Here is a 12,028-nt window from a genome sequence, read left to right as displayed (position 1 = left end):
CAGTGTGCACTAGGGGGAGAAATCCTCACCCGGTTTCAGCTGTTATTGTGCAGGGCAAACCAAGCCATGGCCACCAGCCTTTAACAGAATATCCATTCCCCTTAACAGCCTCAGACCTTTCTGCACCTTGAGAATTACTCTTTCCTGAACAAAGATGGTCAAAGGTGTATACTTTATTTCATCTGCACTTCATCTGAGGGATTATTAGGATTTATTTAAGGTCACTAATATTTTCCACAACAGGTGATTTACGTTACTATAATGCACTTGCTAGCTGTACCATCTGTTGTTTCCATATGAAGACTGTTTAGTTTATCAGAGAAGCTAAACAAGATTTTATTAATCTGTTTCTTTCCATTTCATACTGTCACTTCACTCCGTTGCCTCAGTGCTCATTCGCTGCTTTCTGCACAATATCTGTTCCCATAACAAAGCCTTTCTACTTCATCCACAGCAAACATGATAAGTAAATTCCTATATTCTTTGCCTAGATCATTAATGAAAATATTTCCTACTTCCACCTGTGTTTCCATTAGTCATCCTGGCTTCACTCCTACAATCCAACACAACTAAAACCAAAAACACAAGCAAAATATTTGCTTAGTTTGAAGTCATGAATCTTTACCTTGTTCTTACTGCAAAACAACCTATTTCTGGTTCTTGACTTTAGAGCTAATAGAAGTTTTTGCTGCTTTGATTTCTTTCATAAAGCTCAGCTCTGGTTTTAAGAAAACTCACTTTTGTCTTTCCAATTCCCAACACTGAGAACAGCCATTCTCAATGGCCAGCTTGTGCCCAGCTGGTTTTTGTGCTGCACCAAGATGCAGAAGAGAGTGAGGCTTTCAGAAATGTCCTCCAGGCTGTCCTCAACACAAAATGGTCAGTGAGATTTTTTTTTGTTACAGAGGGCAACCCTCTGACATCGTTCCACAAAGAAACAGGAGCAGAGCTGAGCTCCATCACACACCACAGCCCCCCCAGCTTCTCTGCTACCGCTTCTCTCCCTCCCATACCTTCCAATTCCAGCCCTTTTGCAAGCACTCCTGCATTCCTAACTAACCATAGTAGCCTTCTAAATGAGTAAATATCTAAAATCAAATAGCGAGTGTAACCAGAACACTTATAAATATCACAAACAACCTCTCCAGGCAACTCTGAGCACAAAGCTAGCTATTTATTCTATTTTGCCTTTGGCAAAGTGAAGCATAAAAGCGGCAGTGTCAAAGTCCACAACTGCACTCTTTCCTCTTGCTTCACAGCCAGCTGGCTCTTTAATAGCCTTTAGTGTGCAAGTTTTGGCAAAAGCTTTTGGCAATCCAGGTTAATTAACAGTTCTTTGTTATATACTTCTCTACAGAATGGCCCAGAGAGGCTCAATTAGCTAAACATGCTTTTCCTTAGCAGAGGCAGTGCTGACCATCTAAATGTCTTGATCTTTAATAAATCCTACTTTAGGATGTTAGTTCAACAGTTTTTCTGATCACAGCCAGCAACTTCCCAGAGCATTTAGCCTTTCCAAAGTATAAGCAACACTATCTGTTACTATTCTGAAGGCTGGCTTAGGAATACACTCTGTATTTTTGATCGCTCAGATGTTTTAAATTCCTTCTAAAGAAACTTCATCAAAATTCACAGAAAGCATTTCTGGCTCAGGGAGCTGCCAAGAGCTTGAGAGTGCTCAGACAGAAGAATAAAGGAAAGGAGAAGCGAGATACTGTGTACATTTACCCTACTCTTACTCCTCCCTGTGCACCTGCCCATAGCTATTGGCCACAGAAGGTGACTCTGACCCAGTGCAGCTGCTCTCTGCTCTTGTGAAAACAGAAGACCAATCCATTTAACATTCCAAGGGCTACAAGATGGCAGGAAGATACCTAGAGGAAAGTGCAGGAAGCACAGTGAACATGTGGCAATACTTCCGACACATTCCCAGCGTCCAGAATTTGCTGCTTTAGGATATCTAGAGCCGGGGGCTGTAGCTACACTTCTGTGCAAAAAGGTACAATGTGAATTTGTCTGATTGCTTGATTCACACCTGCAACCTCTTCCAGTATTTCTGCATGGGACTTCACAGTCCCAAGAGCACTTTGCCACTGCTGACAGATTAAAGAAAGGCTCTTTCTCCAGTGTTGTAAGTGAATTGCTGCAGAGAAGGACAAAAGACACACTACTGAGCACAGCTTGGACAGGAACTGACTTGTCAGACTGTTTCATAGATATTCCAAGACAAGGATTTAATCCGCCTGGATTTAAGGGACACATCTCATGTCACACCTACAGGAGATTAGTGAAACCAATTTGCAGGCATTACTAGAAGAACTGGGAAACCTTAGTAGAGTCTTACTTATTAATAGAAAACTCCTGAAACAAGAAATAAGGGATATCCTGGAAGACCATTCTCAGAAATAATCCCACCTAATATGATTGTTAGCAACCCTTCCAAAAAGTTGGTTTAGATCCATTGGTTTTGTAAGAACCTTCAAGCCAAAAGAACTGCAAATCCCAGTCATCACTCAGGAACAGCGAGCAGAACTTTAAGGAGACGAACTTTAAGAGTACTATTGTGTGAAGAATAGCACATCTAGGGACTACTAAAAAATAAACAAAACCCAGTAAGACACGCCTAAGTACTCATCACCTGGAAGCAAAAGTGCATGAAAGATTCAAGGATTTCTGTGCTAACAATGGAATACAATCACTGGGAAAGCTCATGTGATTCCTGGTCTATCAGATACAGGATTTTACTGAAGAAGCAGGGAAGTATTAGAATTACTGAACAAGGCACCAATAAAACCACATTTACAACACTCTTATCAACTGATTCAAGAAATATGAGACCAAACTGTGAGAAGCGAAGAGCTGAGGGGACGAAGTACTACTAAGATAAATAAACAGAATACAAAGCCTGCCCTTACAAAAGGAGGCTGAAACATTGGCCTGCTTGACCTGCCAAAAGGAAGGTTACAAGGAGAAAAGCATTGTTCTGAAATACATTTGTGCAACCCCAGAGAAGGAGGATGAACTTCATTAGGGATAATAAAGCCACAGAGGTCTAATTTGGTCTGAGTGAGTTTAGAAAGGAAGTCAGAGAAAGAGCAACAAAGCTATGGGACCATCTCCCAGGCAGAGCAGTGGGGTAAGATATTTCCATGGTTTTAAGACAGACCACGATAAATTAGTAGAAAACATCATATGGCAAGTCTGGAATGCTTTTGGACTTATATCACAGACTTCGATTTTCTGACATAAAAACATATTGTGTGTACTGATATCCCACAAAGAACAGTGAAGACACTGGATCACCATGTGTTGTACAGATTTACGCTGTATTTTAAGGATCCCACCCTCCAGGCTTTCAGTTGGTCATTGCAAAAGTCAAGAGTAATTTCCTCTCTTGCTTGCAATTCATAACTTGCATTTGGATTTTCTCATCTCCCCTTCTGTTAAGGCAATAGCCACTAGTCACAGCTGGAGACGGAAACTCCATGGGATACTCACACCCCTCAAGGTCCCTACTCCGTGGCTACTTCTCACCCCCTGGGTGCCCTAATCTCTAGTGAGTCAGAGAGAGATCAGGACCACTGGATAGTTTTATGTTCTTCTAGTACTGGTCATGGTCCTGACTGATCTGGCATTTTCACCTAACGATATCCTTGTTTCCCCAATTTCTTCCTTTGGAAGACAGTAGTTTGGAGGCATTAAATCTGTTGTACCAAACGGCTCAACTTTCTGTCAGTATTTTGGAGTGCATCTAGCAAAGGATGAAAAAAAGGAGAAACACAGAGGAAATTTGAGAAAACTCGGCAAAACCCCAGGTTTTGCCAGTAACTTCCCTGAAAATACGGGGTCTCATTTCCAAGAAAAAAGGCTCACAGTCTGAGTATCCTGAGTATCTGAGTATCCCAGGCACTTATAGCCACAGAGGATAAGCTTGGCAAATGCAAAACCACACAACACTGGACAGTCCTGTCAGGCAATTGTTCCTGAAAACAAACTTCAGAGTTTGGACAAGATGGCTCCTTCCTCCACAATACCAACCACTCTGCTGAAATGGCAGACCCTACACTTTCCTGTTGAGAACAGAGTCCTGCCCGAGCCTCCAGCCCCCTGTGCAGTCACCTTTCGTGATGTTGACCTCACGGATGCTGTAGCCCTCGCGCAGCCGGACTGAGACAATGCTCACGAGGTCCGCGTGCACCTCCTTCTCAGTGTGTTTCTTCCTCCTCATCGCCAGAGCAGGGTTGCTGCTTGCAGACACCAGGTGCTCATTGAACAGTCTGTGCTGGGACACTGTGAACAGCAGAAATGGGGTTTATGAGGGAGCTGCTCCCCTGCTCCTCACCCAACACCAACAGACCTCCCCAAGTGCTTTACAAAAGCCGCCAGGAGTGCTCACTGGCATGAGGAACAGTACATCCTTCAGGCACCACTTACACTCACTCCTGATTCTGCAACGCAGCAATCAGGCCCACTAGCCTGGCTAAGAGGCCTGGGAGAGAGGCAGAGCTGGCTGCTGAGCCCTTCTTCCTCTGGGACAGCCTTTGTGACAAGACACGCATTGCAGTTACACATTCAGCCTGGACAGGCAGCAACTGCACAGCTACTGCAGCAGTCATACAGCAAGCTTTTGGCCTTTACCTCTTTCCCTGGAAAACCCTGAACTCCCAGGTTTTCTGAAAGGTATTAGAATGTGGAAGCCCTGAGTTTAAACCACTAACACCTGATCTTTTTAAGATTCAACATTTCGAATCCCAGGCCAGCTCTCTTCAAACTCATCATTGAATGAGGCTTCTGCTGCCAAGTTACAGAACGCACAGATGGAACCAGTGTCTCACCTGGGAATCAAAGGGTGTTTCCATGTTTTACTGGTAACTAATCTCTCCCAGCATACTCTAAGCCACTAACATTCACAAAATAAGAACAACTAAGAGAGGCATTTGGGACCGTTCTCATGGGTCTAGTTCAATCCAAACTGCCATCTGCAAGCTCGATTAGGAAACGCTCTCCAGAGGTTGTCAGAAGTGGACTGACACTCCAAACAAAATGCTTTCAACACCATGACTGCTCATTGCTTTACTGATTCATCCTTCTCCCGGCTCTTAGGATGATTCTTGCCTCTGGCCCTTGCAGCTCAACAGTGGAAACACACAAAAAGCTCCAGAGAAACATGGAGGTGTCAAGGTCTGCAAGAGCTAAGCGGAAGACCATTCATAGTCACTCATTATCAGGCTTCTGGTTTTCTTCACTCACACAGGTTTTGTCATTTGCTTCTAACACAGCAAGGTAACAACATTAAAAATAATATTCCCTTCCAAAATTAACAAGTTGGAGATGTATCTATTCTCTTCCTATTTTTCTACCACTCTTTTAGCTTTTCTTTCTGGAATCAGAACCTGATTTTGGAACACAACTTGACAGCGCTCTATTTGCGTTGCAGTCCAGCATGTCCAGCAACCATCCTGTTCCCTGTCCCCACATTTCTTGCCATATTCCTCTGCTTTGACCCCATTCCTTTTTCACTCCCTTTCTGTCCTGCTGCACACTCCAGATTATTTCACCATCTCCCTCCTACTCCCTGTCCTCATTTTCCCTTCTCTGTCCTGCTCCCTCTTTCTGCCTCTCTTCCTCTGTCCCTGCTGTTTCCTTCTCCACCTCTGTCCAGACCCCTGTTCCTTTTTCTTGTCCCCACCTTTTCTGTCCTGTAGCCCAGTGCTGTCCCCACCTGCAAGACAATCGGTGTGCAGGAAAGGTCAGCACAGAGCTTCTCGCCCATCCACAGAAAGGGGAACGATGCAAAATGAGACGAGTTTTTTCTGATCCATCCAATTCCTGGTAACAGGAGGGGAGTCACAGACGAGGATGCATGGACCAACAGTGCCCTGAGCTTACCAGGAGGCACAGATCTCTGTGACACCCAAGATATTGAGCACCCTCATGGTCCTCCTTCCTGCACAGGCACAAGCATGCAACACTGCCTGTAAGAGAAGGCAGCACTCTTGCCAAAGCACAGACACTGCTGCCTTTTCTTTGTCTCCCTAATACTCAGAATGGCACAGAGGGGACAGGAGAGAGTATTGGCATAACCCGCCTGCTGGAAGAAGGACATGCACACTCCTCACCACAGTAGTATTCTGGATTCAGGGACTCCCCGGTACGCAGAAAGGAGTACAGCAGAAATGCCTTGTGATACACATTCAGGTCCAGGCTCAGGGGATCCAGCTCGGGGCACGTGGAGAGGTAAGCACCAAAAGTGGCCATGGCGATGAATTTCATCAGCTCCACATTGGGAACGTGGCCAAAGCTGCAATCGTACGAGTAGACACCGCCCACCTACAGGATGGATAAAGAAGATACCTGACAGAGCACAGCACTGCTAAGGACAAGGCAGAGAACCAACAAAGGCCTTGACAGGCAGAGAAGTCAGCAACTCATCTCCTTCCCTCTCGCAGGCAGCTGGCCACACATTCGCTGCTAAGAGCAGACGTACCTGTACAAAGGAGCAGGCCACCGTGCCACTGCGGAGCTGGTTGAGTAAAGTCTCGCACACAGCCACGTCAGGGACACTAGTCACGCCATCCGTAATTATTATTATACCTGTAAAGAAGACAGTATCTTAGCACATTCTCCATCTCAACCAGATGCCACTCTCCAGCTATATCCACCAGGGATAAAATTGAGGCAGGGCAGAAGCAGAAAGGAAGATTGCGACTCTGGTTTATAGCTTCCAAGGTGTTCTGGGGCTGGCAAACTAGGTACAGCGAAGCCCTCAGGCTGGGCACAGCTCTGCACGCCTTGGGCTGTGCTTCCCCACAAACTACCTAATGCTGACACACGGCACAGTGTTGTTCTTCCCCCATCCCACCACCACAACTTGCCCTCAGAGCGCAGAGCAAAAGCTGCTCTTGAGATTTCATCCCTAACAGAAAAGCCCAAGCAGCAGTCCTAATAAAATTAATATCAGCCTAAGGCAGGAGGAACACAACCCTTCACAAAAAAAATGGGCAACCCTTAACCTGGAGGATAAAGCCAACCTGCACTGGAGTTGGAGGGCAGCAGCTGCAGTGCTAGGATGCCCTGCCGGACCATGCTGATGAGGCCAACATCAGCAGTGACAACAGACACACTGGGCTTCCTCCCAGATGGCTCCTGCACATCCCCAGGGCTTTCTTGACTCAATGGTGACAAATCCACCTGGAAAAGTTTACAAAAAAACAACAAAACTAAAACACAATGTCCTATGGGTCTGCCTTCAGCCTAGCTCTAGTTTTGACTCTCCAACACAGCCTTCAGTCTACCAGTCCCACGAAACCACAGCTCTAGAGCACTTCAGCAAACTATTTCTAGCTTCAATTTCCAGGTGCTCTCAAAGCCCTGGTCACTTGGGCCCCTCAGAGCAGCTGTGCAAGTCTGCTTAGGGGTAGAGGAGCTCAGAGCTTTATTATAAGCTGATTTCTCATACTAGGGGAAAGGTGAGACACTTTGGGGTCACTAAAGCTCCTCTGCAGAGCAAAGCAGTTCCCAATTAAAGTGGTGGTGAATAACTCTTTTTCCCTTGTCATTTAGTAGCAGCTGCAGCGAGGCAGAAACACTGGAGAGGCAAAGACAGCAATGCCTGGCCTAAAAAGCACTGCAGCAGGGTGGGTAAGGAATGCTTGTAAGGACAGTCTAGTGCCTGTACATTTAACTCTATTCAAACAGCACTAGTTTACACAATGCTGATATAAGCAAATGTAGATAGGCTTCTCTGCATCTTCTATGAAAAATATCCCGCAGGCAAAGCTTGAAATTTGTATAATTACACTGGTGAAGAACCTACAGCGTTCATAGTCCCCTCCAGAAGGCTCTGGCAGTTCAGCCTTGTAATAAACTATTGCTTCATTTTTACTGCTAATGCAAAGAATGTGCAAGACCCTCCTCTGGAAAGCTACAGATGATGGGAGTTGAGTGAAGAAAAGCAGAATTAACAAAACTTCTGTCTTGCAGAAATAGAAGCAGTCTGTGGCTGTGAGCAAAAACCCTGGCTATCCATCATTTTAATTTGCCAGATGCCTTCAATTCAGACACTCGTTGACAATGATACAGCTAATGCAACTTCAAAAGTACAAAAAGTTTCAGTCCCTGCCTTTCCCCTGCGGCCTTCCACCTCCACCCCACAGCCTGTGGCAAGACTCACCAGTCCCTAGGACCTGTGAGCGCGTCTCTTTCCCCTATTTGCATAGAAGAAGTTCCAAAGTAGTTTACTGCGAGAGAAATACTGCAGCAATCAGGAATGGACACAATGCACTGTACAATCACTGGCAGGACGCACTGGTAAAGGTACTTACTCCCTGCAATCTTCTTTCTGTTCCAGGACTGACAGTCTTGGTATTCAAAGGTACAAATTCCAGCCAGGATATTAGATCTGAAGCACTTCAGATATGCAACTGCAGTAGGCCACCAGTAGCCACTTACTCATCTGATTTTGAGATGCTTTTTCCCCCCAAACTCTAATAACTAACGCTCAATAAGTAGTAAACAACCTCAGCCAGGCCAATAACAGCCTTGCCTGCAAGAAGGTGCTTATGAGTATGATCGTGACTGCCATATCGATGTGGGAATATCACATTTTTCATCTCCAAGACCACAAGAGATGATAAGAAATCCATAGACATTCTGCATATCTACAGAACCATGCTTTTAATTTCATCCTAAGATATATTTTGCAATGCTATCATTAACTCACTGATACTTATGTCCTTGGCAACTAAACAGCACCCATAGCAGATTCCAAAGAGTTTCAGAAGCTGCTCTGGCTGTTTACTCAGTTTCATGGTCAGTTTTCATGGTAACAAGGGAATATTTTCATTCAAGAAATGTAGCAACAAGGGCTAAAGGCACATTCACAGCTACTTATAGATTAATGATACAGGCATAATCATGTCTCCCACCATCTTCTTCAGAGAGAAGGCACATCCTAGAGTTTGTCCCATGGCGTGCAAGAAGTCAAACTGCACAACAATCTTGGGGAAGGTAACCCTTCTCATCAGTCCTTCTAAACACTTGGTTCTGCTTTCCACAGTGTTTATTTCTCATTACTGGATCCCACATAGTTCTCTTACAATTTTTTTATCTGTTCCTTCTTCAGACCCATGCAGGTCTTGCCACCCCACTCCAGAGGGACCTCAAAGCACACATCTCCAGAGAGCCAAGAGACCCCAACCACCTCTGCTCTCCTTACCTGCAGTTTGGGTTCATACTGTTGCTGGAGCATCTCTGCCACTTTGTTCTCAAAGGCACATAGCTGCGTGTAAACTTGGTTCAGAAAGGCCTCTCGCTTCGTCTCATCCAGCTGACAGCCCTGGAATAACACCTGGCCCAAAGACACACGTGTCAGCCATCAAACCTGGGGTTTTATAGCACCAGCCCTCATAACAGGATACAGGAACGCAGTTCTGCAGAGGTTCAGAAGTTCCTGAAAAAGTACAAGCCCAGCACAGGCCCCTTCTCACTATTCCTGCTCACTGCCAAATGCCTGTAAGTAGTGGTGCCTTGTGGCTCCTGCAGTGCACTCCGCAGCACATGCTCACATCACTCTTTGAGAAACCTCCTCTTGGGCAAGAAAGTTGTACTTCTGCCTTCTTCCAGGATAAGAAGTAGTCAGGAGAAAGCAATGTGGGATCCTAGCTTGAAGCCATTAACTCTGGTCTGATTGTTCTAAGCTAACCCACCTACAGACTAATCCAATTCTCTTCCAGTAAGCAGCTGGATAAAGGAACAGCAAATTGAAATAAAGAAAAAAATTAGGCCTGACATTACAGAGGAGGCCAAGTGATGTGACAGAGGGAACCTGCCACCACAGAAACTCTCCAAGCTGACAGGTGCAACACTTGTGTTTACAGACACCACCATTCCATGGGCAGTCTCTGTCCACAAGCAGCTATCCCAGGCCAAGGAGGCGAAGAAGATAAAATGTGTAGACAAAGAACTCAACTAACGGCTGGGATGCTGTGTGTTATCTACATTTCCTCATGGTGACATGGGAAAAGTAAATGATTACAATACAGACAGGCTTTCCTGGATGAGCGATACACATATATGCCTTTTTCTCCATAAAAATAACATAAAGTGCAAAAAGAGAGCAAGGTTTGCAGGAAGATGCAATTATCTTTGAATAAACCACTGCTACACAGCTGGAGCAGGAGGACGACCTTTTGGGCACACCAGCTCTTCCTGAATGCCTTAAGCTAATCATAACAGGCCAAAAAAAGTCAGCCAACAGACATTAAGAAAACCCCAACAGAAAAACAACAAGCAGCACACATTTGACACGAGGGAAATATTGCCTGCAGCCCTACTCTGAGACTGTACCCGTGGGCCACATCTCCTGCTGGGCCCTCCTCCTGCAGGAGAAACCTCAAAGGAGAAGCTGTTCACACACACTTTCCCAGCATACCAGAGTGCACACTTCAATGAGAAAAGTCTGCAGCACCACAGGTAACAGAGCCCATCTACTGCGTGCCCCTGCTTTCTTCTGTGTTCACAGGAAGCCCACAGAGCAAGCTGCTCGTGCCCTGAACCAAAGGAGAAGCTGCGATTTACCTGATGGGACTGCAGGCCAATGATGGAGGAGTACGCCTGGATGGTGACAAAGATCTCTGGCTGGTAGATAATGTCTGAACCAGGGATACGAAAAGGTCTTAACAATCCCACCAAGCATCGGGAAAGGGCATGAAACACTTCATCAAAAATTATCTCCCCTGTCGAGTCATCCTACAGAAAGAGAGAAAGGGAACAGCTTTTTCATCTTCTAGGACTTACAATGTCATTGCTGCTTGCCCCACCACATGGAGCCAACAGCAAACATCCTTTTGCAATGGCAGTTGGATTAAAATGGTATCTACCCATAAACAAAGGTCACATACAAAGCATTCAGCAAAGAAACAGGGTCTAATATTAAGCTGCCTAGCTAGGTGCACTGCATGCTTCCTTCCTGGGAAACGCAAGACTTCTACAAAAGTGAAAAACTAACAGAGAGAGGAATAAACCTTCTCAGCAAACAGAAATGGGCCCAGCCTTTTAACAATGAACACCCCAAAGAAGTTTCTGCACTTACCACAATCCCTGTGGAAGGGCTCAGATCGAGCTCAATCACAAATCGGTACTGGCGGGCCAGGAAGGTGACCCGCGTGGAGGGCACAAGGAGATAGGGCCTGGGCTGGACGGGCTCGTCTGGCTGCCACCCGTTAGGCAGGATGCTGAGAACGTCCAGCTCATTTTCTGACTTCACCTACAAAAGCAAGTAAATGGTAAGTGAGAGAACATCAAGACAAGCCAAAGCACGCATCAGAGGAAGGAATCATAGAATGATACAATTCCTTTGTTGTAGAAAGGAGGGAGCTGGCCTCTTCCCCCAAGTGTCAGGGGACAGGACAAGGAGCAATGGCCTCAAGCTCCACCAGGGGAGGTTCAGATTGGATATCAGAAAACAAATTTTCACAGAAAGGGTCACTGGACACTGGCAGAGGCTGCCCAGGGAGGTGGTTGAGTCACCTTCTCTGGAGGTGTTTAAAAGACAGGTGGATGAGGTGCTCAGGGGCATGGTTTCGTGGTTGATAGGAATGGTTGGATTTAATGATCCTGGAGGTCTTTTCCAACCTAGTGATTCTGTGACTGAATGCTTTGGTTTGCATCTCCTGCAGGGTCTGGCTGCTCCTGAACAGCAGAGCCCCCATGCCACCCCAAGTTTTGGTGACACCCCCCAGCCCTGGGTGCCAGCACCCCAGCTCACCAGCTCAGGCTCGGGCACAGCCCAGATGACCTGGTGGAGCCGGCTGAGGACCCAGGCAAGGCGCACGTTTCGGGAGATGCGATAGTCCTTCTTCATCAGCAGGAAGACGTGCCCGGCCTCCTCCACCTGCAGCGGCAGCCCGGGTCACCCCAAGGCTCAGCGGGCACCCCAGGAGGGCATCCCAGCCAGCTGCCCTGCTCCCCACTGCAGCGGCCCCTCCCCTCGCTCCTGCCCCAACCCTGATCCCCCCTCTTCTCTCCT

General features: G+C 46.3%; 1 protein-coding gene across 1 annotated transcript in view; it reads right to left on the bottom strand.

Annotated features, from left to right (window-relative positions):
* The window catches only part of SZT2 (SZT2 subunit of KICSTOR complex), a 59,096-nt gene that overhangs the window by 46,127 nt on the left and 941 nt on the right, over positions 1 to 12,028 (bottom strand). The window contains exons 2-9 of the mRNA XM_069862915.1: positions 11,768 to 11,893; positions 11,093 to 11,266; positions 10,579 to 10,749; positions 9,218 to 9,349; positions 7,032 to 7,191; positions 6,488 to 6,594; positions 6,120 to 6,330; positions 4,120 to 4,290 (exon numbers count right to left, since the gene is read on the bottom strand). Of these exons, the coding sequence (XP_069719016.1) occupies positions 4,120 to 4,290; positions 6,120 to 6,330; positions 6,488 to 6,594; positions 7,032 to 7,191; positions 9,218 to 9,349; positions 10,579 to 10,749; positions 11,093 to 11,266; positions 11,768 to 11,893 (1,252 nt within the window). The remainder of the gene's footprint in view (positions 1 to 4,119; positions 4,291 to 6,119; positions 6,331 to 6,487; positions 6,595 to 7,031; positions 7,192 to 9,217; positions 9,350 to 10,578; positions 10,750 to 11,092; positions 11,267 to 11,767; positions 11,894 to 12,028) is intronic.

This window comes from Phaenicophaeus curvirostris, chromosome 8 (assembly GCF_032191515.1).
Source record: "Phaenicophaeus curvirostris isolate KB17595 chromosome 8, BPBGC_Pcur_1.0, whole genome shotgun sequence".
Taxonomy (NCBI): domain Eukaryota; kingdom Metazoa; phylum Chordata; class Aves; order Cuculiformes; family Cuculidae; genus Phaenicophaeus; species Phaenicophaeus curvirostris.
This window is presented reverse-complemented; position numbering and strand designations above follow the sequence as displayed.